The 22558-nt window shown below is 57.9% G+C and overlaps 4 protein-coding genes across 5 annotated transcripts; 3 read left to right on the forward strand and 1 right to left on the reverse strand.

Moving 5' to 3' along the window:
* Positions 1-69: 69 nt before the first annotated feature.
* Positions 70-7953, forward strand: KCNH4 (potassium voltage-gated channel subfamily H member 4). The gene is given in 18 exon segments (XM_072356834.1): positions 70-255; positions 1823-2056; positions 2149-2280; positions 2545-2672; positions 3335-3578; positions 3689-3848; positions 3850-3952; positions 3955-4009; positions 4012-4233; positions 4395-4589; positions 4726-4925; positions 5212-5461; positions 5546-5760; positions 6525-6572; positions 6645-6934; positions 7020-7126; positions 7197-7273; positions 7347-7953. Coding segments are annotated over 18 exon segments (3135 nt in total). The 5' UTR covers positions 70-179; the 3' UTR covers positions 7746-7953.
* Positions 7954-8257: 304 nt separating this feature from the next.
* RAB5C (RAB5C, member RAS oncogene family) lies at positions 8258-18491 on the forward strand. 2 transcript variants are annotated; one of them, XM_072356836.1, is made up of 7 exons: positions 8328-8428; positions 11738-11853; positions 14384-14627; positions 15564-15715; positions 16026-16148; positions 16849-16942; positions 17320-18491. In XM_072356836.1, the coding sequence occupies exons 3-7, from the start codon at positions 14462-14464 to the stop codon at positions 17433-17435; spliced, it is 651 nt and encodes a 216-aa protein (XP_072212937.1). In that variant the 5' UTR covers positions 8328-8428; positions 11738-11853; positions 14384-14461; the 3' UTR covers positions 17436-18491. The 2 variants fall into 2 exon arrangements, with proteins under 2 accessions (XP_072212936.1, XP_072212937.1); XM_072356835.1 differs by lacking the exon at positions 11738-11853 and having other exon boundaries at positions 8258-8428.
* A 1240-nt stretch (positions 18492-19731) lies between these two features.
* On the reverse strand, positions 19732-20603 carry LOC140262368 (heat shock protein beta-11-like). The gene has a single exon (XM_072356677.1). The coding sequence runs from the start codon at positions 20458-20460 to the stop codon at positions 19879-19881; it is 582 nt and encodes a 193-aa protein (XP_072212778.1). The 5' UTR covers positions 20461-20603; the 3' UTR covers positions 19732-19878.
* A 505-nt stretch (positions 20604-21108) lies between these two features.
* Positions 21109-22154, forward strand: LOC140262387 (heat shock protein 30C-like). Its single transcript, XM_072356702.1, has one exon. The coding sequence runs from the start codon at positions 21492-21494 to the stop codon at positions 22092-22094; it is 603 nt and encodes a 200-aa protein (XP_072212803.1). The 5' UTR covers positions 21109-21491; the 3' UTR covers positions 22095-22154.
* Positions 22155-22558: the final 404 nt, after the last annotated feature.

Here is a 22558-nt window from a genome sequence, read left to right on the forward strand (position 1 = left end):
GGTGCCCGCCGGTGCCGAGACCCCTCCCGGTGCCCTGGGCGGGGCTGGGGGCGGAGCCGGAGCCCAGGGGGGGCCGGGCCGAGCCGGGATTACCCGCGCCGTTGGGGCATCACCTGCGGAGGGGTCCTGGGGCGGCGGTGCCCGGTCCCGCAGCCCGGGGTGGGCGGCCCGGAAGGACGATGCCAGTGATGAAGGGTCTGCTGGCTCCGCAGAACACCTTCCTGGACACCATCGCCACCCGCTTCGATGGCACACGTACGGCTGCGCCCCGGGACCGCGGCGGAGGGCGGGCAGAGGGAGGCGGTGCTCCTCGGGATGACATCGAAGCCCCCGGGGCTGGGCGGGTCGCGGACCCCAAGCTGTCGGTCCCTCCGCCGGGCTTCATCTACCCCGCGACGTGCAGCCCTCGAGCCAGCCGCGAGTGTCCCCTTCCCCCTGTCGGTGTCCCCGACAGCCACCCAAGGATGGGCTGTGACCAATGCTGGCCCCGTGTCTCCCCGGAATCCTCCCAGGATTGCCACCTCTTGCTGTGCTGGGACTGCTCTGATGATGCTTGGAGCATGCCCACACTAACAGTTTGCCCCACAGAGTGAGGGTGAACAACAGCATCCTGCCTTTGATGGCTTGAACCCGCCCTACAGATGCTTTTAAACAGTGTCTGGCTTTGTGAGTTTGATGTGTCTCTTATCGGCTTTATCTGCCATGGAGAGTGGCTTTAGCTGCAGTGATATGTGGCACGACTTAACCCTGCCTCTCCCACACAGCTGCTGCCTAATAGGCCCTGTATTTGTCGAGGCAAGCCACCAGCACAGTGGGGCTGCAGTCCCCTTTGTGGCTGTGCCGCTCCACAGTGAGAGCTTTTTTTTCCTTTCTAATAACACACCCTGGACACCACAGTAATCCCAGCTCCCCAGAGCAAAAATCTGGCCTTAGTCACAGCTATTTTTGCTTCTCCAAGCTAATCCGGGGTTGAGCTGTGCTGTGGTGGCCCAGCTGCACCTCCCATTGCACCAGGGCTGTGTGTGGCTTCCTGCTGCCCTTGCCCAGGCTGCTCTGTCCTGGCATGGCTTTGCACTGTAATCTGCCTCCCTCCCCTGTGCTGTGAAATGGGGAAGATGATGTTTTTCTGGGTGCTGGGGGTGTGAAATATAGGGATGCTGGGCTGCAACCCTCAGGCTTTAGACTGCATCTGGATGGCGGACCCTGTTCTGCCTTCAGTGGGTGTGAATGCGGACCCCACTGTCTGTGCATCCCAATTCCTCGCTGTCCTTGTGCACACCCCTCTCTGGGCTAAAGCACGAAGCCATCTGGCTGGCTGGCACAAAGCCTATGGCCAGCATTGTGCAGCTCTGCAGGCAGAGCCCAGCCTGGGGCTGTCCTGCAGGGCAGGGGTGATGTTGGGAGGCCACAAACTCCTCAATGCTGTGGCAGCCAAGAACGCTGCTTTTCTACACACCTCCATCCTTCCCTGGCTTGGCCTGGGCTCAGTGGCATCACTCCCAGCCCTCTGATGGGGCAGGGGGCCACAGGGGCTGGCACTGCCTCTCCACACTGACTGACCCCCGCTAAGCTCCACACCCAGCAGGGAGGTGGGAGCAGCAGATGGTGAAGCATGGATCACCTCGTGTGGGATCGTGGCTCATTGCAAGGAGAGCCAGGGGCTACAGTGAGACCCTTCCCTTCTGTACAGTGACAATAATGACAGTGACAGCAACCGTGTGCTGTGCAGACAGCAATGTATGGCCACTGCTCTGCTGGGGAGCTGAGGGGGTGCCCCCTAGAACAGCACCCAGCCCTCAGGGGCGGCCGTGTCTCCTTTCAGACAGCAATTTCATCCTGGCCAACGCTCAGGTCCGCCGTGGCTTCCCCATCGTCTATTGCTCTGACGGCTTCTGTGACCTGACCGGCTTTGCCCGCACCGAGGTGATGCAGAAGAACTGCAGCTGCCGCTTCCTCTGCGGGGCTGAGACCAGCGAGCCCGTCCTGCAGCACATCGAGAAGGTGCTGGAGGGCAAGCAGGAGCAGCAGGCCGAGGTCTGCTTCTACAAGAAGGGTGGTGAGTGGCACGGAGTGCAGGGCCCTGTGGGCAGCTCTGGACAGAGGGAGGGAAGGGACCGTCCTGCCTACCCTTTCCTCTCCTCCACACAGGAGCTGCTTTCTGGTGCCTGCTGAACATCATGCCCATCAAGAACGAGAAGGGGGAGGTGGTGCTCTTCCTTGTCTCCTTCAAGGACATCACAGAGAGCCGGGGCAAGAGCCACCCAAGTGACAGAAAGGAGGGTGAGCCGTGGTGGTGGGGATGGGATCCAAGGATCACAGCCGTGTGTCTGGTGGGTACATGGTGGGGGATTCCCAGCTCCAGCTGCTCCTGCATTGTGCCCCATCTCAGTGCATTTGGAGGGACCCCAGGACCTTTCTGAGCTCCAAGAGGCTCCCAGGGGAGGGGGATGGGAGAAATGGGGCTAATTCCCACAGCTCTGGAGGTGAGCTCCCCCCCAGGCTGCAGGGCAGCGCTCCCACTAAACCAGAGCATCATCTCTGCAGAGAAGCAGAGGAGCAAGAAACCTGGCAGCTCACACCTGCGGGCGGCACGGCGGCAGGGCCGGACGGTGCTGCACCGGCTCAGCAGGCAGTTTGCACGGAGGGACCGCAGTGAGATGAAAATCAATCGGGTAAGGAGCTGTGTGCACACAGAGCCCAGCACTGCCAGGGCGCTCCCCCCATGCCGTGCTCCTCGCTGTCCCTAAGGCACGGAAATGCCCTCGATCCCAGGTAGCTGCACCACAGTTTGGTGCAAAGGTTGCTGGTAGGCAGCAGAGCAGAGGATGCTGCGGGGACAGCAGAGCTTTTGGCAGTTCTTGCATGTTGACTCTTTTCTGCATGAGCTGTGGGGAAGCCCAGGTGCCCCAGGGAGTGCCGTTACCAGGGTGTGTGAGCAGTGGTTCTCAGTAGCAGCATGCTGTGCCAGCCTGCTGCAGGGATGTGGGTGCAGCCAGCAGTGCTCAGCCTGGGAAGAAAGGGGCAGGAGAGGAAGCAATACCATCAGTGACAGTGCAGAGGGTGGTGGTGGGCTCTATCCACTGCATGTGAATTTGCACGTGAGACTGTTCAAGGCAGCAGCTGGCACTGACAATGGATTGCTGTTAATAGCATTAGTGCAACATCAATTTATGGCCGTAATCGGTTACTCTGTGTCCAGCTTTGGGGTAATCTCAGTGCAGCTGTGTGCTACATGCCCCACCAGACAGCTGTGTCCATCAACATGGGCACCCCAGGAAAGGGACCCTGCAGTTTGGGACCATTCCTGTGCCACTGCTGCCCTCTGCTCCCTCAGAATGTGTTTGAGAACAAGCCCTCCATCCCGGAGTACAAGGTGGCCTCGGTGCAGAAAGCCCACTTCATCCTGCTGCACTACAGCATCTTCAAGGCCCTCTGGGACTGGCTGATCCTGGTGGCCACTTTCTATGTGGCTGTTACTGTCCCCTACAACGTCTGCTTCACCAGCACAGAGGAGAGCCTCTCGGCCGCACGCAGCACCATCGTCAGCGACATCGTGGTGGAGATGCTCTTCATCCTGGGTAGGTCTGTGCCCGGGATGAGCACCCACCTGGGGCACGAGGATGTCCTTGGCTGGGCAAGTATCCCTTGCAGTGGGGCACTCAGGGCTGCCATTCTCCCCCTGGGGCAGACATCATCCTGAATTTCCGGACGACATATGTGAGCCACTCAGGCCAGGTGGTGTACGAGCCCCACTCCATCTGCATCCATTATGTGGCCACCTGGTTCTTCGTGGACCTGATTGCCGCGCTTCCCTTTGACCTGCTCTACATCTTCAACGTGACTGTGGTGAGGAAGAGGGGCTCTATGGCTGCACGGTGGGGGGCGCCTCCCAGCCCCTTCTGTAGCCCACGACTCTCCTGCAGTCACGGAGAGCAGAGGAGGGTCTCTGCCCTGGGTGGGGAGCACGGGGGGGTCCTTCCCAGCCCTTCCTGCAGCTCTGCCAGGCTCACCCTCCTGCTCCTCAGACCTCGCTGGTTCATTTGCTGAAGACGGTGCGGCTGCTGCGGCTGCTGCGGCTGCTGCAGAAGTTGGACCGCTACTCGCAGTACAGCGCCATGGTGCTGACGCTGCTCATGTCTGTGTTCGCGCTGCTGGCCCACTGGATGGCATGCATCTGGTACATCATCGGCCGCAAGGAGATGGAGAGCAACGACCCGCTCACCTGGGACATCGGTGAGTGAAGGCACGGCACTTCTGGCCGGCTGCTGCCTGCGGAGCGCAGCCAGGATGGGGCCGGAGCTGTGGGTCAGTTGTGGGTTAGAGCTGTGGGTCGGTGGCTGCGCTGAGTGGAGGCTGCCCCTCGGTGAGCGCTGACCGCGGGCTGTGCTTGGCAGGCTGGCTGCACGAGCTGGGCAAGAGGCTGGAGGCTCCCTACATCAACAACTCAGCGGGGGGGCCCTCCATCCGCAGCGCCTACATTGCCTCCCTCTACTTCACCCTCAGCAGCCTGACCAGCGTGGGCTTCGGCAACGTCTGCGCCAACACTGACGCTGAGAAGATCTTCTCCATCTGCACCATGCTCATTGGGGGTGAGCCGGGTACCCGGGCAGGGAGGAGGTGGGGGTGCAACTACACAACTGCATCCTTCAGCCCCATGGTGCCACAGAGCACAGCCCCTCTGGGCCCTGCCCCCTCTGTGGGCTGACGCTGCCCCTTGGTCCCCAGCACTGATGCACGCTGTTGTCTTTGGCAACGTCACGGCCATCATCCAGCGCATGTACTCGCGCCGCTCGCTCTACCACACCCGCATGAAGGACCTCAAGGACTTCATCCGCGTGCATCGCCTGCCCCAGCAGCTCAAGCAGAGGATGCTGGAGTACTTCCAGACCACCTGGTCGGTGAACAACGGCATAGATGCTAATGAGGTAGGAGGGTTCAGCAGGGCCTCTCTCAGAGGTGCCTCTCTCCTGCACCCAGGGCCAGTGACAGGAGTGCAGGCACGTGTGTGTGTGTGTGCATCTGTGTTCTGCTGCTGGAGATCAGAGCTGTGCGCAGGAGCAGGGCAGGTTCCTGGCAGTGTGGGGCACACCGAGCAGTGTCAGCCTGTCCTGAACTGTCCTGAGTTTGCCGTGCAGAGCGGCCTGGCAATGCTCCCAGCCCTGCAGGGCGCAGGGATCCTCCTTTCCCCCATCCCGGCTCTTCTCTCCCCAGCTGCTGCGTGACTTCCCCGATGAGCTCCGTGCCGACGTGGCCATGCACCTGAACAAGGACATCCTGCAGCTGCCCATCTTCAAGACCGCCAGCCGAGGCTGCTTGCGCTCCCTCTCACTGCACATTAAAACGTCGTTCTGTGCTCCGGGCGAGTACCTGCTGCGGCAGGGCGACGCGCTGCAGGCCAACTACTTCGTCTGCTCCGGATCCCTCGAAGTGCTGAGGGACAGCGTGGTGTTGGCCATCCTGGGTGAGGGCCGTCCCCACAGCACGTTGCTGCTCACCCGGCACGAGGCTGGCACCACCATAGCCCCTGCCCCATCCCCTCCTGCAGGCAAAGGGGATCTGATCGGCGCCGACCTGGCCAGCAGGGACCCGGTGATCAAAACCAACGCGGACGTGAAGGCGCTGACCTACTGCGACCTGCAGTACATCGGGCTGCGGGGGCTGCGGGAGGTGCTGCAGCTCTACCCTGAGTACGCCAGCAAGTTCGCAGCGGACATCCACCAGGACCTCACCTTCAACCTGCAGGAGGGCAGCGAGATGGAGGTGGGTGCGTGTCCTGCCCCGCAGGCCCTTTCCCGTCCTCACATCCCCAGGGCTGGGAGCTGGGCTGGGGCTCTGCGTGGCCGGGATGGGGAGTTCATCTGCTCCGTTCTCGCGCTCCCGAGGCTCCGTGGCTCTGCTGCCCCATGCAGGTAAGTCCCGGCAGCTTTTCTCAGCTCTTTCACCCGGGCACTTTCAAAGCTGAAGCAAGAGCGTCTGCAGCGGAGGAGGCTGAGGTGGATGAGGGAGCTTGGAAGTGGTGTGGATGGAGGTGGGGGAAGGCAGCCAGGACACGGCCCTGCGCAGGAGGAGGCCGAATTGAGTCATTCCTCCTCTGCCCACCACCTCCCTCCTTCCTCTGCACTGGAGCAGTGGAGGCTGCACCATGTGCCCCCCGACATCCACCGCTCCCAGGTCAGAATGGAATGTCGCTCCCTGCACCAAAGAGCTTTGTTCTTCACAAAGGAAAGGTATGAACAAACCGAGGCAGGTGCAAACAAGTGTGTTGTGTCCTGCAGGAGCCCCGAGCTGCCCCGGGAAGGTGATGTCCTGACAGCAGGGTCTCGGCCGTGGCTCTGGCTGAGTTCTTGGGTCCAGCCACCACTGAGAGCAGCAGAGCACAGGCGTGGGCTGCGAGCCCCGGAGCCCGGCACGGAGCTGCGGGAATGCAGTTCGGGGCCGGACTTTGGGCTACCCGGGGGCACCGAGGGCTGCGGCCCGACGTGGGAACAGCTCTGCCCTCTGACGTCTCCAAATCTCTTTCGCAGGGGCTCGGCCGCTTCGCCCGCTCCCCGCGCCTCTCGCAGGCATCGCAGGTTCGTGCTGTAAGGTGCGGGGAGCCGCGGGGGTGCGGGGAGCAGCACTGACCCCTCCATCCGCACTCGCAGCCCCCCTCGGACAGCGGCCCCGGCCCGGAGCAGCCCCTCCCCTGCATCGCGGAGGACGAGGAAGAGGCGGATGAGGTCTTCCAGCGATCGCCTCCCGCCGTCGCCCCCCGCGAACCGCTGCTGCCCCCCCTCAGCAGCCCCGCGCGGCTCCCCGGAGCTCCTCGTGGAGACGAGCGCGGTATCCCCGGTGCGCGGAGCCGGGGGGAGGCGGGGGGCGGCGGGGGCCGGAGGGCGGCTCGGCTCCTCTGCCCCTCCCTGCACGGCCCCGGGCCCCTCGATGTCGGCCCCAGGTAAGGTCGAGGGCTGCACGTGTCTGGGAGGAGGCGGGGGCGGACGAGGTTCGGACGAGGTTGGGTTCTCTCCGCCGCCCCGCAGGGTTGTGGACGGGATCGAAGCCGACGGGGGGACCCGGGACGCGCGAACCTTCTGCTTCGGAGCGGCCCCTCGGCTGCAGGGCGGGTCCAGGGGCTCCCCGCCACCAGGTACGGCCGCGCCAAAGGGCGGAGGGGGGGAGCGCGGGGATCCCAGCGACGTGTTCCATCTGCCCGGCAGGGACTGCGGAGCGCGGCCCGGCGCTGGCGGCGGAGGTGGAGGCGGCGGAGCGCAGCATCGCGCGGCTGAGCCGGGAGGTGCGGGGCCGCCCGGGAGCGCGGGGCCCACCCGTCCCGTCGGGGCTCACGCCGCTGTCCGTCCCCGTTGCAGATCGCCCACCTCAACCGCGAGGTCTCGCAGCTCAGCCGGGAGCTGCAGCGAGTGCTGGAGCTGCTCCAGGGCCGCCCGCCGCCCCCCGCGTGCCCTCGTCGCCCGCCCGGAGCCTCCTCGCCGCCCTCCCGGCCCCCGCCGGCCCCCGCCGCCTCCCGGGGCTCCCCCCCCTCCCGCAGCCGCTCCGTTCCCGCTTCCTCCGGCGCCCCGGGGCCGGGCACGGACACTCCGCACCCGCCGTTCCCCGCGGCCCCTCAGCCCGCCCCGCGCCCGTCCCGCCCCGTCCCGCCGCCCCCGACCCCGCCACCCGCGGTGCCGCCCCGTTCCGCGCGCTCCTTCCCGGGCTGCTCGACCCGCGTCCGCCCGCAGCTCCGCTCCGGTTCCTGCAGCGCCCGCTGAGCCGACGGGACCCCCCGAGTCCGGAGCCGCGTCCAGCGGGCGCTGCCGCTCCGGGATCACGTCGGATCCCGGGTTTGATCCTCGTCGCTTTACGGGCCGTTCTGTGAACCCGGACCTCGGGCCGGTACCGGGGCGGGGCGGGAGGGAACCCCGGGCCGGTACCGTGCGGGAACGGAGCTGCGCCCCGGTATCACTGTATAGACGGGAAATAAAAGGGCTATTTTTACAGCTCCGGGGCTGCGGCTGGGGCCGATTTGGGGCAATTTGGGGCCGATTTGGGGCAGATTTGGGGCACTGAAGGCATTTGGGGGCACTAAAGGCGATGTAGCGGTCGGGATGGGGCCGAGCTGCACTGCGGTCTCCATCCCGTTCCGTCCCGGCCCGGTTCCCCCCTTGGCTCGTTCCCCGGAGCTCCGCCGGGACACTCCGGGACTACAATTCCCGTGATGCTCTGCGAAAGACACGCGGTGACGTAGAGGAGCGCGGATCACGTGACGCAGCTCCTCCCGCAGGAGGCGGAGACGCGATGGGGCGGGACAAAGATGATTGACAGCTGCAGTTGCCCGTGACCTGCGGGCCAGGAACGGAAGCGGTGGACGGGTCCGGAAGCGGAACGGGTAAAGGCGGAAGTGAGGGCCGGGGCCTGCGAGACGCACCCGCGGCGGGGAGCGGCCCTGCGGGCGGTAAGTGCGGGCTGCGGTTTGCTCTGCCTGACGCTGCCGGGGCTCCGGGCCCGCTGCCCGGTCCGGCCTGCAGCCTGGTCGCAGCGGGCCGTATCGCGCAGGCCCGGCCCGGTCCGCCCGGCTGCGGCAGGAGCGGAGCGGTGGGGCTGGACGGGGCGCGGTCTCGCGGACGCCGGTGGGCCGTGAGTGACCCCCGTGTCCCCGCAGCGCAGTCGGTGCGGCCGGAGGGTCGGTCCGCGGCTGCCGGGAGCGGGGAGGCACCGGGAGGTTCCCACGCCGTGATCCTTTATAGGCGGGAGAGGAGGAACGCGGCTGCAGCGCTGTCAGTCAACGCTTCTGGCCGTTCCCGGTACAGCAGCGGCTGTTGCAGTTGCAGCGGGGGTTGGGGAAGGTGAGCGGCTCACAAGGGCTGCGATCCAGCCTTTGTTCGGTTGGGCCGCGCTGAGGTTGGACAGCAGCGCCAGAGGGAGGGAAGGCAGCTGGTCCGGGCAGTGTTGGCCTAAATGAGGACTGTGGTGTTATTCGTGTGAAGTGGCTGCTGTAGGACTGAGGCCTTTTTGCGTTGCTGCTGCTGGAAAGCACCATCTGTGTGTCCTGGAGCACGTGTGGAATTCATTGTGGTGGCACAGAGCTGACCTCGGTGCTGCCCCTTCCGTGCAAGGGGTCTCTAGTGCGCGGCTCTATGTTACACACAGCAGCGAGTGCGGCTGTTGGAGCTCTGACCGTGATGGTTTCCAAATGTTTGAGGAAATCAGAGGGAAGAATGCGCTGAGATGCTACTTTAAATCGTACGTGGAACAAGTTGCATCTACTGTTCTGAGCTTTTTGTCTGCTGGCTTTCCAGATGCTCAAGCTACCCTGCTTATAGAATGATGCCTCATGTAGTGGAGTCTTGAATGGTGTTTGTAGGCTGCTGTAGGGCAGTGTTGGCCTTAATGCCCTCTTGGAGTGAGGACAGCAGGTAAAGCTGGAGTCTGTACAGACCTCTAAGGTTAAGAAAAGCCATGCTTGGCTTCAGTAACTGTGTCTCAACAGGATGCCCCAACAGACAAGTTCTTTCATAGCAAGCCTACCTTTATAGGCAGTTTTTCCCACTGAGATACTGTAGGCTAATGCAAACTACGTTCATTTTAAGATAAGGGACCTGCACTGCCTGGCACTGGGGCTGTTAAAGTAAGGCTTTAATACCCCACCAGGTGAGGGAGCAAGATAAAATAGAAGCCCTGGGGAAGGGCTGCAGTATGAGAGCAGTATGGGGGCAGCTAGCTCAGTAGGTGGATGTAGTCAAGTCAAACGCTTACCTGGTTTCACTGTGGACAGACTTAGATTTGGGTCACTTTGCTGTAACAGTGAAGCCAGTGATGGATTGGGCATCGTCTGAAACAACAGCTGAGTAACAGTCTGGTTCTGTGAGCTCAGCCAGACCTCGAGGTGTGGAGGAGCAGGGATGAGAAGTGCAATTGTTGTCATCGCAGCAAAGCTCTGCACGTAAAGGAGAGGTCAGCTTTGGCATTGCTCTGTGCCCTGCGTGTCGTCAGCTCAGTCCTGCCATGAAGTGCTGTATGGTCGCCCATTAGATGGTCACACATCTCCTGAGATGGGGGAAGAACAGCACCAAGTCTTTCCAGACACAGGAAGTGAAATGGAAACGCTTCTAATGAAGTGGGTGTAGCCTGAAGTATTTTGGTCAGCATACTTAGAAGAGGATGGAGTGTAGGAATGGCAGAGTCAGCACTTTCCTTCCCCTGGGATATGAAGTTTGAAATCCTCTTATGCAAGTTCTGTGAAATTGTCAGTAACTGTGAAAACGTTCCATCTGCAGAACCAGCACATCTTCCTGCAAGTGGCATTACGGGCAATAGTAAAGCTCTATCTAAATTGTGATGTGAATGCTGACTTCCCCTGAAGCACGGGAATGAGCTACTGGAGTAGTCCTACATAAACAGATAAGGAAACACCGGTTTGCATGTTTGCTTTGATATGGTGGCGCTCCAAAAAAGGAGCCACTGGAGGCAGGAGATCTTTGTGCAGTCTGGGAAAGATATTCTGAAGGTCACTGAGTCTCTGCTGGTGAAGATGGCTGTTTTCTGCTCTGCATAGTTAACAGTCATGCCTTTTTCAGCATTAGCAGGGTGTCTATGGGTGTATGTTGCTGGACTTCTGGGCAAAAGGGAGTTGAGCCTTTTGAGAGCGTGCTGCACAGCGCAGTGTGAGGAATGGAGGTACGGGAACCTTGCCTGCAGGATTACAAACTTAGTTCGATTTTGAGTTGGTCCACACAGTAATCTTGAGTGTCATTAAGCTGACAGTGCATCAGCTGCTGGACGTAGGCCAAAGTTCTTGCAGTGCTGAGAAGAACTGGATGCAGGCAATACCTCCAGGAAGGGGGTTAACATGGGAGCAGGGGGGTTTGGTACCTGGGATGTGGGACTTTGTTCCATACAGCTGGTGAGAAGCTTATGTAAAATGAAGGTGATGCGAAACTCATCTATAGAAGTTGTGTGCTGCAATTTCTGTCTCTCTAACACTTGCTCGGAAGCTGCCGCCTCTCACCCTGCTGCTTTTAAAGCAGTCTTTACAAGTGTGCTGTTTCCATGGCTTGACTGAAGCTGTGCTGGAAGCTTGCTTGCTTGGGTCTCCATTGTGCTGATCTGGAACGAGCTCACTTGCTGTGGTGGCAGCAGGTGGGGATATGGGGGTCATGGTCACCTGTAGGTTCTAATGCTTTCCGGGAGCACCAGGAAGGGCAGGAGCGCAGTACCTCAGCTTGCCCTAATTGCAAGTTTCTCCCTTCAGCCCGTGGTGATCTAATAGCACACTAACTGCCGTTTTGAAAGCAATTAGTCATGCTGTTCTGCAGAATTAAAACCCCCACTGGATCAGGCATGGAGCTTCTTTGTAGTGCTGGTGTGGCCAGCGTGGCAGTAACTCTTGCTGCTTATGCTCATTCAGCTGTCTGAGCATTAAAACCTGTGCTTCCAAAGGTGGTATTCAGGTGCAATACCTTTGCATCTCATTAGATGCTTTCAGGAACTTTTGGTAAGGAATAATTGCTGAACATCTTTGGAGGAGGATGAGAGACCCTGGTGGAAGGACTGAGGGATATGAGCACCCCAAGGCTCTGTGCCTGAGAACCAACTGCGTGACAGTGCTGCGTGGGGGGGAGGGAGTAAGAGTTCATCTTTGCTGTTGCTTTAACTCAGTGGAACAGCTGCACTGCCCAGCTGGGAATATTAAAGGGGTTTGAGGTGGCTTTCTTAAATGAATTTGAAATCACAGCTTGAGTTTGCTCGCACTTTGCCCCTGCAGGATGTTCTGTGCGTTCCGCTCAGGAAATGGATGGAGTGCATGTGGCTTAGGATTGCCTGAAGCTTGCAAAAGTTGGAGTGAGATCCTAGAGATGTTGCTTGGGTTCCAGAGCTGAGGTAACTAGTTTCTGTTGTGCGTATGGGCTGAGTCACTTGGATGAAGAAAAAGGACAGTTTTCAATAGAAAGTCCTATTCAGAAAAAGGAAATAAAAAGCCAGAGAAGCAGTTTTGTAGCTGACTGCTTCAGCGTTAGAATTTGGCTCTGCAGCTCCCTTTGATTGTAGAGCTGCACATCTGGATGGTCACACCAGCTGCAGTCCTTGCCTCATCTTCCAGAGAGCTCCGTTGGGTGCTTGGCTGTTCTGGCTTCCTTTCCTGACAGACTCAGAGCAACTTGCCCAGTTCAAGTGCTGTCATCTGGCAGATGGGGCTTAATCTCAGCCTTAGCAGAAGTATAGCTCTGTAAATCTGTGTTCTGAGGCTGTAGTGTATGTACCCATGTAGTGTAGTGTAGTGTACCCATGCATGGGGCTGGGTGCTGTGGGTGGGAGCAATGCAGCTCAGGCTCCCTGCTGGCGTGGCTGGCTGCCAGTCGGTGGTAGGTGAAGCAAAACCAGTCGGTACCTTCAGAGCTGCCTTTGCCAAGGAATTCATGTAATGCTGTCAGCTGTTTAACAAGATAAATATTTCACTGGGGCTTTTGTCTTGAGTATTTTGATTGCAAGCCAACAAATCTGCAGTGATGTTATTTGTAACACAGCAGAGAGAAGAAACGATCCTCTGGTAACTTGATTCTTCTGTGAGCTGGACGTAGACCTGCTTGCTCAATTCTGTCTGAATTCGTGGTGAAACGAACTGAAGTCTCTGAAATGTAGGTCAGGCCAAGACTTGAGGATGTCAACAGGCTCATTTCCTTGCTCTGGGAATCACCCCTATCATGTTTCAGGAGGTCATAACTCAACTGAGGCATGATTCACGTGGCTTTTAATGTGCAGATAGTTGGTCTGAAATGGTGACAGAGCTTACCAGCCTGCTGATAGACCGCCCTGGTAAATGAATACAAGGTTAAGCAAGCAAAAGCTGCTGCTTTGCAATCTTGAGTTAGAGAAGGAACAGCAAGAGGCAGAAACTTTCTCAGGTTGGTACACGTGGGGTTTCCAATGTGCCCCTTGAACCTCGGTGATAACTGAGCAGAGCTGCAAAGTGCTGCTTCCTCACTGTCCAGCAAAACCCAGCTGCTGCTCTGTGCTTCTTCTCAAGCTTTCTCATCCCGTCAGAACAGTGTTTGTCCTTCCTGGGGCAGGGAGGCAGGGTTCTGCTTACACACTGCAGTCAGTGGCTGCATCTCGCTGCACATGGGATGCTCCTCAAGGCTTCTTTCCCACCTGCCTCCTTCAGAGCACGGTACTGCTGTAGCAGTAGGTTTCTGACTGGCTCACCTGCTGATCAAAATGGGTTCATGCAGAATGCTTCCACAGATCTGAAGCGTGGCTCATAGGACACCATTCCAGGGCTCCTGTTCATTTGGGTGCTGTTTGCTGGGTAAATGCTGGGTTCGCTCTGAGCAAAAAGGTGTTTCATGGGGCTCAGGATGCGCTGTAGGGGAAACTGCCCATCGGGGTCTTTGTTTGCTGCTCGTCTTTGTCAAGAAACTTGGGCTGCGAGAGAGTTGAAGGGAAAATGGTGATAGAGAGCAGATGCAATCAGTTGTAGCATTTGTCATTGACGGGAAGTGGGAGTCGTGTTGAATACAGGAAATCTGCTGAAATCTGTGAAACTGCGCTTGGAACGTTATCTGCTTGCAGCTGAGAACAGGAATCCAGTTCATTGTGGTTAATGGCTCGGGAGGCGCTGAGCCTTCACTCAGGGTTATCTGTGGATGTAGAACAGCTTGTCTCGCTCTGTGCAGTGCTTCTGCACAGCGCTGGAGATTTGCTGCTGCTGTGTAGGTGCTGCCCCTCCTTTAGATAAGTCAGTCTAGACTTCTGCTCAGTGATAATTACCTGCAGTGCTGGGGGGGCTGCTGTCAGCTCCTCTGTGCTTCTGCAGGTCTGAGGTGGCCTTGAGGGCTGCTCAAAGACGCAGCGTTTAATAGCTTTGTATGAGGGCCTTTACAGTTCTGAACATAACAACTTGCTCTTGTGATCTGGAGGAGTGAGTCAGTGCTGCTGTCCATAATGGGTTACATAGGGCACACAAACACCTCTATTCTGTTGGCAGCCTCGCTACGTGGTGAGCTCGAGAGAGGAGGAAGGAGTTAAAGCTCAATTTCAGTTACTTCGATGAACTGAACAATGTTTTAATGGACAAAGCTCTAATAACCTGACTGGCACGCTGGCTGTTTTCTGCTTGCCTTGCCCTAGCGAGGTGTGTAGCATGGCATGCAGTGGAAGTGCTGGAGGGCCCGGTGGGGAGGGGGCTCTTACCATACCCCTGCTCTGAGGAGGCTCGCACAACTTCAGATGCTGTGGGAGCTGCTGACTGATAGAAACTGCCTGATGTGCTGCAGTGCTTGCGGCCAGTAACCTTCCTCAGTGGGAAGGAGCAGCAGCTGTCTGTGCTGATAGAGGCTGTGGGTCAAAACCACCTCTGGAACTGGTAGGGCTGCTCCGAGAGCATGTCACTAACTCTGACCTCCTCTTCCAGTTGCAGCCTGCTTCCAGGTGGATCCAGTGCAGAATCTGCAGCATCCTTAACTCTTGGCACTCCTGCACTTAGGCCACAATGGCAGGTCGAGGTGGAGCTGCTCGACCGAATGGACCAGCTGCTGGAAACAAAATCTGTCAGTTCAAACTCGTCCTGCTGGGAGAGTCGGCAGTGGGGAAATCCAGCCTTGTTCTGCGCTTCGTGAAGGGGCAGTTCCATGAGTACCAGGAGAGCACGATTGGAGGTGAGTGCCAGCTCCAGATGCTGGTGGTTAGAAGATGCTGGCCTTGCAAATGCAGCCCAGGGCTATCAGGGGTATTAATGGCTATTTCAGTCTGGTCTGGGCTTTTTGCTATAAATAGTCAAGCAGCTAATGCTTTAACTCTTGGTCTGCAGTTTGTTAGTGTGGAGATCAGTGCACCAGCGAACACTGCTATGGCAACCACGAGTGCTCTGCCTCTGAGGCGTCTTCCAGTGTTTGAATTCCTATTTCTAATTAGATCTGAGGCATTCAGCTTAGTTTATAGCTTCAATTATGTTTTCTGACCAGGACCTGGGATATCGGGCTTGTTTGTAGACTGATAAAATAAACTACTTCCACATCTCTTTCAGGCCCAGCAGTTCTTTAGCTTAAAATAGTCAGTGTGGTGTCACCAATCAAAGGTCAGTCGGCACCCAGCCTTCTGAGTGGTAATGTGAGGAGATGTGCACTGAGAGGCTTCATCTGCCCCGGTAGTGACCCATATGGGAAGCAGGACAGCTTACGGGCAGGCAGGGCTTAATGCTTTGCCACATGGGGCTGTGTGAGTGATCTGCTGTTCTACCTCAGTCCATGTTCAAGCTTGGCTGTATTAGAACTGAAGTGAAAGTATGGCGTTACTCGTGCTGGAACAAGAAAATAACTGGTTTCTAGACCAATTGGGTAGCAGTGAAATGGCAGGCTGCATGCTGGGTGCTCGGAGCCACCTTTCTGCTGGCAGCCTGCTGCCTGGTGGCTCTCTGGTTCCCTGGTATAAGTAGCTTGTAACACAGCAGAGCTGTGACTTGCACAGCAGGTGGCAGTGTGCTGGCCTGGCTGGGGCTTCTGCCAGCTCTTGTGCAAAAGCAGAACTGCTCTGAGCTGCTGGCTCTTGCTGTAGCTCTCCAGCTGGAGATAAGGCAAACACCTCTTCTCTTTCAGCTGCCTTCCTAACGCAGACAGTTTGTCTGGATGACACAACGGTGAAGTTTGAAATATGGGACACGGCGGGACAGGAGCGGTATCACAGCCTGGCACCCATGTACTACCGAGGTGCTCAGGCAGCCATTGTTGTCTACGACATCACTAACACAGTGAGTTCTGCACCAGGGCCTGAAGCGTCTGCTGGGAGGGAGGCATCTGCACTTATATCTGATGCTTCTCAGTTCCATGGGAGAGTTCTGGGTTTGGGGCTGCTGCAGATGCCTGCCTGCAGGTACTGAGTTTCTTAAGCTCACGGCCACTTCCTTGTTCCTGACCAAGGCTGTCTAAGCTGATAAAGAATCCTGCTACAAAGGGCTGTAGAGGCAGAACGCTTCTTACAGGAAAGACTTGTTCTAATCATATCTTCATTGTGCATTAATAAGAGGCTGCCTTTCCTGACTGCCTCCTGTTTACTTCCAGGACACATTTGTACGAGCCAAGAACTGGGTGAAAGAGCTGCAGAGGCAGGCTAGCCCCAATATTGTAATTGCACTAGCAGGAAACAAGGCAGACCTTGCTACCAAGAGAGCTGTGGATTTCCAGGTAAGTGGGCATGTGGTTCAGCTGCTACCTGAGCAGCCAGGAAAGCAGCTCTCTGATCAGCTCTAGGAGATATTCATGTCAAAAGTGCTCTAAGGAGAAAGTGTGGAAGTTAACATCAGTGCTGCTGAGGACCCCAGGGTGCCCCTTGAAGTCTGCCTTCCCCCTGTAGGTTTGTCACAATACTTGTAGCTCTTGTTGGTTACAGTCAGGAGTTAGGTTACGAAGGCCCATAGGGAACAAGTTTGTATTATCAGTCTCTGCTGCTGTCTTACTTATCAGGGTCTGTCTTCAGCAATGTATGAAATGGCATCTTTTAGATAAGACACCTGAAGCTGTTTTCTAGTCTTCACAACTCTTACCTCAAGTTGTCTGAGGCAGATTTCTTAGTAGAAGCTCTTATCTCTAAGACCTCTGCACAGGACTGCTTGCAGCACATTGAAGTGTGTTAAACTCCCAGCCAACCAAAGTACAAGGTGTGTTAAGTTGCTTGAGACACGGTGTCCACATGGAGCTCACAAACAACCTGTGCTGCTGTGTCCTGGCTCTGATGCTGGCACCTCAGCCATGTGCTCCTGTCAGTACTGCACGTCTACTGGGCAGAGGCTGTCTTCTGTGTTTAGTAATGCCAGCGAGTATGTGGAGCCTGCATGTGCCTCCTCCTGGCAGGATGCCTTTATCACTCTAATGTTATTGTTTCTAGGATGCACAAACATATGCAGATGACAACAGCTTGCTGTTCATGGAGACATCAGCAAAGACAGCAATGAATGTGAATGAAATCTTCATGGCAATAGGTAAGTGTGTGTGTGAAAAGGGTGTCTGGGGTAGCTCTGAGCACCGGCAGTACAGCCCACTGAAAACCACAGGATCTGTGTCAGCTGAGTTCTGGAGGCTCTTACCTCACATAAACCTGGTTTATGTATGAGCAGGTTGTTAGACTTGTGTGTGTGGTCACCCAGGTAGCGCAAACCTTGTTCCCTCTCTCCCTTTATCTGGAGTGAATGAGGGTGGAGCAGAATTGGTGTCAGCTACAAGCAGGTTTAATGTACTTGTGCTGCCAGCGGTGTCCAGTCCTGAGCGCCTTGAGAGGTGGAGGCTGGGGCTGGAGCAGAGCTGAGCTCGGCGCGTGGTCTGCAGTGTGCAGCCTGCTGATGTCTTGCTTCTTTCCTAGCCAAGAAACTGCCAAAAAATGAACCCCAGAATGCTCCAGGTGGTCCGGGCAGGAATCGGGTGGTCGACCTTCAGGAGAGCAGTCAGCCCAGCAGGAGCCAGTGCTGCAGCAATTGAGCAGCTGATCTCGCCCGACGGAGCCCTGGAAGGACGTGACTGGAATCCATGCTAACAATCGCACTTACCGTAGAGCAGCTGCTGCCGGTGGCTGCTGTGATTTCTCCATCCCTTTCTGATCATAGGCTGGAGGGAGTTCTTCCACCTGCACCTTTCTGTACAAATACTAATTCAATTCTAAGTCTTAAGTCACTTTTTTAATATATGAACTTCTGCTCTTCCCTCTTCCTGGTGGTGGTGGATGCACGACCTGGTGTCTGCCCAGCCAGCTCATCCCTCCCCACGGGTGAGGGCCAGCAGCACCCAGGTCCCACAGTACTGTAGTTCACTATTGGAAACAAAGGGATATTGAGACTAGACAGCCTTGTTTAAAGTTACCCACGTGTAAAAGCTAAGGCGAATACCAGTACGATATGCCTAGAACAACCACTAAACTGTAGCATTATAGTGACAAACTCCGGCTCTTCAGCCACTTATTGACCAAATCAATTATGAGTATTTTGGGGTGGGGCAGAGGGAAGAAAAACTGATTTCTTCTGTATTTTGTATTGTATGTTTCTTCATGTAACCAATCAGTATCTTGTCAATATAGAACATACAACTAGCTGCCTGTTGTCTTCATTTGTGTTGGACTCTCGCATGCCAACTTCTTTTCTATCTCTGGTTCTGTCGTAATGCATCACCCTGTTGCAACTTTTGCAAAAAAAAAAGAGAATCTTGTATAGAAAATTGTCTTTTTTTGATGGTTGTGATGCCACGAATGTTTTCCCTTCCCTGGTGTGAATACACATGGTTTACTGATGTACAGAAGTGGGGCAGGGGAAACCTCGGGTGACCTGTCAGTGAAAACTGTGTATTGCAAAAGCCTGTAATCCCACACGGTGTGAAGGGAGGTATTAAAATGGCTTCTCTTGCCAGACTCTAACTGATGTTGGCTGCTGCCTAGTGCCTCATGCAGTGTCTTATGCATACTGGTATTTAAGAGGAACTGTCAAGCTACTCTTCATCACAAACTTCAGTTTTGTGTGATTAAAGGAAACTTTTTATAAACCCACCAGGATCAACAATGTTCGTGTTTCTTAACCAGCTCAAGCAGGAGCAGAACAGAACAGGACGTGCCCGTCCTTCCCTTGGCAGGGAGAAGTGTCTGCTGGTTTCCCCTCACATCTGGGTTGTGCTTCTGCAGCAGCTGCCTCGTGAGGGAGGGATTCCCGCATGGAGCTGCAGAGAGCTCCTGTCTGTCCTTACGAGGAGCTGGTTTGCTGTGCTGGTCATCGTGTGCAGCAGCACCTTGAGGTAAACAGTGAGAACTGCTCATCACTGCGCTTCTGGGCTAACTAGCTATAGCAGAAGCTGAGGAGAGGTGGGAGGAGCAGTATGCACAGGAATTGGGATTTACATGAGAGCTGGGCGAACTGCGAGATTGTGTGCTCAAACTGTTGGTCAGCAAATGCCTCTAGTACCAAACGATGCTCATGTCGTGTTGTTTCTGTATGGCTGTTCATCTGCTGGAGGAGCTCGGAACCCTCATGAGGTGTCAGAGATCCCATCGCTTCCAGGATGGTTTGCTGGTGTTTCTGGGTTCTCCAGCAGCAAAAGAGGGACCTGTTGGACACCGGTTACCCACTCCCAGCTGAGCAGCAGCTGAAACACAGAGCGAGGTGCTGTTGCCATCTGCTGGTTTCTTGTACAGACGTTCCTGGTTGGCAGGACTTCATTTCTGGCCTATACCTCGGGGTCTCCATCTCCCTGACGGAGGCTGTGATGCTCTCAGGGTGTCCCGCTGCTGCCCCAGCCTGTGCTGTTCAGCCGTGAGGGACTCCAGTTTGGGTCTGTGCTCTGCAGAGCCTCTGTGCTGCTGGCACTACTAGGGAAGAGCTGCCTGAGCTCCGAGCAGCTCTGACACAAACAGGTGTGCCTGCATGCCTGCGGACCTGCCCAGACCTGGCCACAAGTGCTGGAGGTGGGGGTAGTGCTGGAGCCTGGTTCCACGTTACCTGCTGCTTTCATACCAGAAGGATCTGCAGCTCCTTTCTAAGCTGTTTGGGGAGAAAAGTAGTTGTGACGGGACAGCCTCCACCTACCGCTTCTTCCAGCATGGTTATTTGCTCTTCAGAGACACTGGGCTGAGCATGAGGGCTATGGAGATGGTGCAGGCAGCAGCACAGTAGCTCTGCTGTCAGCCCTGTAGCACCAAGAGCAGGGACGGTTTTACCCTCTCCATACACCCCCCAAGAGCTGAGACCAAAGCTCAGCCACCCCATCAATCACCCCCTACAAAAGAAGCACAACCAAATTCTATGCAAAAGGATTTTTTTATTGGATACAAAAACAAGAACATTCCAGTATAGTGAAAAACATGACGGATGGAGCGTGTCTGGGCTGCAGCCCGAGACTCACTGCCGTCTCTGCTGGTCCCAATGCAGACCGTCGTTCCGTCCCATCACACCTTGGCTTTGCTGGCAGCTCCATCCTTGGCTGCCCCGAGCTGAGGAGCTGCGGGGCTCACCTGGATGGGCACGTTCCTCTCAGCAGCAGATGGCAGGGCCAGCCGGGGGGCCTCAATGCGCAGCTGCCCCTCTGGGGACAGGGAGCAGGTCAGCGCCTCGGCGTCCACCTCCTCGGGCACGTCCCACTCGCGCTTCAGCACCTCGTACTTGTAGGAGAAGGAGCCCTTCTCGTCCGTGTTCTGCGTCTCCTTCTGCCCCACCAGCACCACCTTCCTGCCCACCACCTTCACCGACAGCTGCTCGGGGGCGAAGTTCTTCACATCCTGGCAGACGGAGAATCCCCCCTCGGTGACCTGGGCCGGGGCTGTGCTGCTGCTCGCTGCCTGCTCTGCGGCAATGGGTCCGTGGCTGCTCAGGAGCTGCTCGAAGCTGCTCATGAACTGCCGAGCCTTCTCCATCTCCTGCTGCAGCTCGCTGAAGATGGTCTCTGCGTGCGGCCAGAGGGTCCTCACCGTGCCCAGCCGGGTGGCCAGGGAGCTGGAAGCGAATGGAGCGAGGTGCATCCGGCAAAGCATCGTTGTTGATGTTGTTGATATCGTTGATGTCGCTGCTGCTGCTGCTGCTGCTGCTGCTGCTGCTGCTGCTGCTGCTGCTGATCTCAGCTCTTTGCTCTCAGCTGTTTCCTCTCCGAGAGTTGGGAGCGCTGTGCTCCGGCTCCGGCGCCCGCGGCTTTTATTGCCCTCCCCGGGAGGAGTGGCCTCTGCCCGCGGATGTCGTCACCCTCGGGAGAAAAGAGCAGCTCCTTCTGGCCGGTTCCAGCTCATTCTTGTTACTCATCGCTGAGGTGAGGCAGCTCTTACCTCACGGCCTACATACCTTCGCTCTTACTCTTGTAGCTCCGCTCTCCCGAATTATAATTAGCAGCATCACCTCAGCCTCCGAGCGGGATGCCCGAGCCGCCCCTGCCAAAAATGCGTGTCCTTTCTGCTTCCCGGCAGGGAGCGGGGCCGGACTCCCCTCCTCGCTGCCATCCCCCCCCCCTCGGCCCATTTCTCCCCTGCCCCACTCACAGAACCCCCCCGCAGCAATGCGACCCACCCACCGGGCGCTGTTGGGACCCCACCGAAGCAAAGTCGTGCCCACCCCACGCAGGACGCACAGACGCTGCGTTCAGGGCTGTACAGAGTCCCGAACGCGGAGACGGGTCTGGAAAGTGCCAGAGCCGTCGGGCAGCGGTGACAGCACGGGGCCGGGACTGTCCCTGCGCGGCGTGACCCGCGCTGCAACGCGTGGCTGCGGGAGGGCTTTGTTTGCCCCCCTCGGCCGGCGGTGCCGCATCACGGTGGCTCCGCAGAAACCCGAGCCCGGGCGGTGACTGCAGCTCCCTATTTGCGGAGGGTGACTCGGCCCCAGAAGCAGGCGCTGCTATTTTGGCCGGCGGATAATCAGCCGCGCAAAAATAGGAGATGGCTCCAGGACGGTGCGTAGGGAGAGAGCGTTCTGGAAGGGGCACACCCCTGGGGAGAGCAGGATAAAACCCCGCGTCCCGGCGGCAGCCCAGCACCGCTCCAGCCCCGCGCACAGCTCAGCCGCAGCACCCGCAGAGATGCTTTGCCGCCTGCACTTCATGCCGCCCACCTCCGGGTCTCTGTTCCCGTGGCTGGGACCCGTCCGCACCCTCTGGCCGCACCCGGGGACCCTCTTCGCTGAGCTGGAGAGGGAGATTCGGATGGAGATGGAGAGGGCTCGGCAGTTCATGAGCAGCTTCGAGCAGCTCCTGAGCAGCGGGAGCAGCTCCAACCGCGTCAGCATCGAGCGGGCGCCGAGCAGCAGCGCGGCTCTGACCCAGGGCTCCGGGGAGGGCTTCTCCGTCTGCCAGGACGTGAAGGACTTCGCCCCCGAGCAGCTGTCGGTGAAGGTGGTGGGCAGGAAGGTGGTGCTGGTGGGGCAGAAGGAGACGCAGAACACGGACGAGAAGGGCTCCTTCTCCTACAAGTACGAGGTGCTGAAGCGCGAGTGGGACGTGCCCGAGGAGGTGGACGCCGAGGCGCTGACCTGCTCCCTGTCCAGCGAGGGGCAGCTGCGTATCGAAGCCCCCCGGCTGGCCCTGCCGCCGCCCAACGAGAGGAACGTGCCCATCCAGCTGCCGGCAGCAGCGGCACAGCCGGCGGCCAACGCCGAGGATGGAGCAGAGAGAGCCAAGGCGTGATGGAGCAGCGCGGGGCCGGGCTGAGCCCGGTGCTGGGGCACCGCCGGCCGCAGAGCGGGGCTGTGCCGGCCCTGGCGCGGGGGGGGGGATCTCTGGCCAAAGCGCGAAGGTTTATTTTTGATATGTAATAAACTTCCCTGACTTTTACAGACACGGTTCGTGTGTTTGTTGGTTTGACTCACGCGGCGGGACGGCCGTCCCGGGAGCTGCGCTGAGCCGCAAAGGGCGCATCCCTGGCACAGCTCCGCACCCCGTCCCGGCGGAGGAGGACGGACACGGAGGGCTCCCGCTCGTGCACAGCAACACGGACACGGGGAGCCCTCCGGGACAGCGCCGGACGCTTCGGGAAGGCGCAGGGACGTTCTCCGCGCTGCCGGAGCGGGGACAGCAGCCGTCCCTCCCCCCGCAGCCCCAGCTCCTCCCACCTCCCCCCGCCCCGCCGCTGCTCGCACGTTCCAGGCGCT

Source organism: Excalfactoria chinensis, chromosome 24 (genome assembly GCF_039878825.1).
Source record: "Excalfactoria chinensis isolate bCotChi1 chromosome 24, bCotChi1.hap2, whole genome shotgun sequence".
Lineage (NCBI taxonomy): Eukaryota > Metazoa > Chordata > Aves > Galliformes > Phasianidae > Excalfactoria > Excalfactoria chinensis.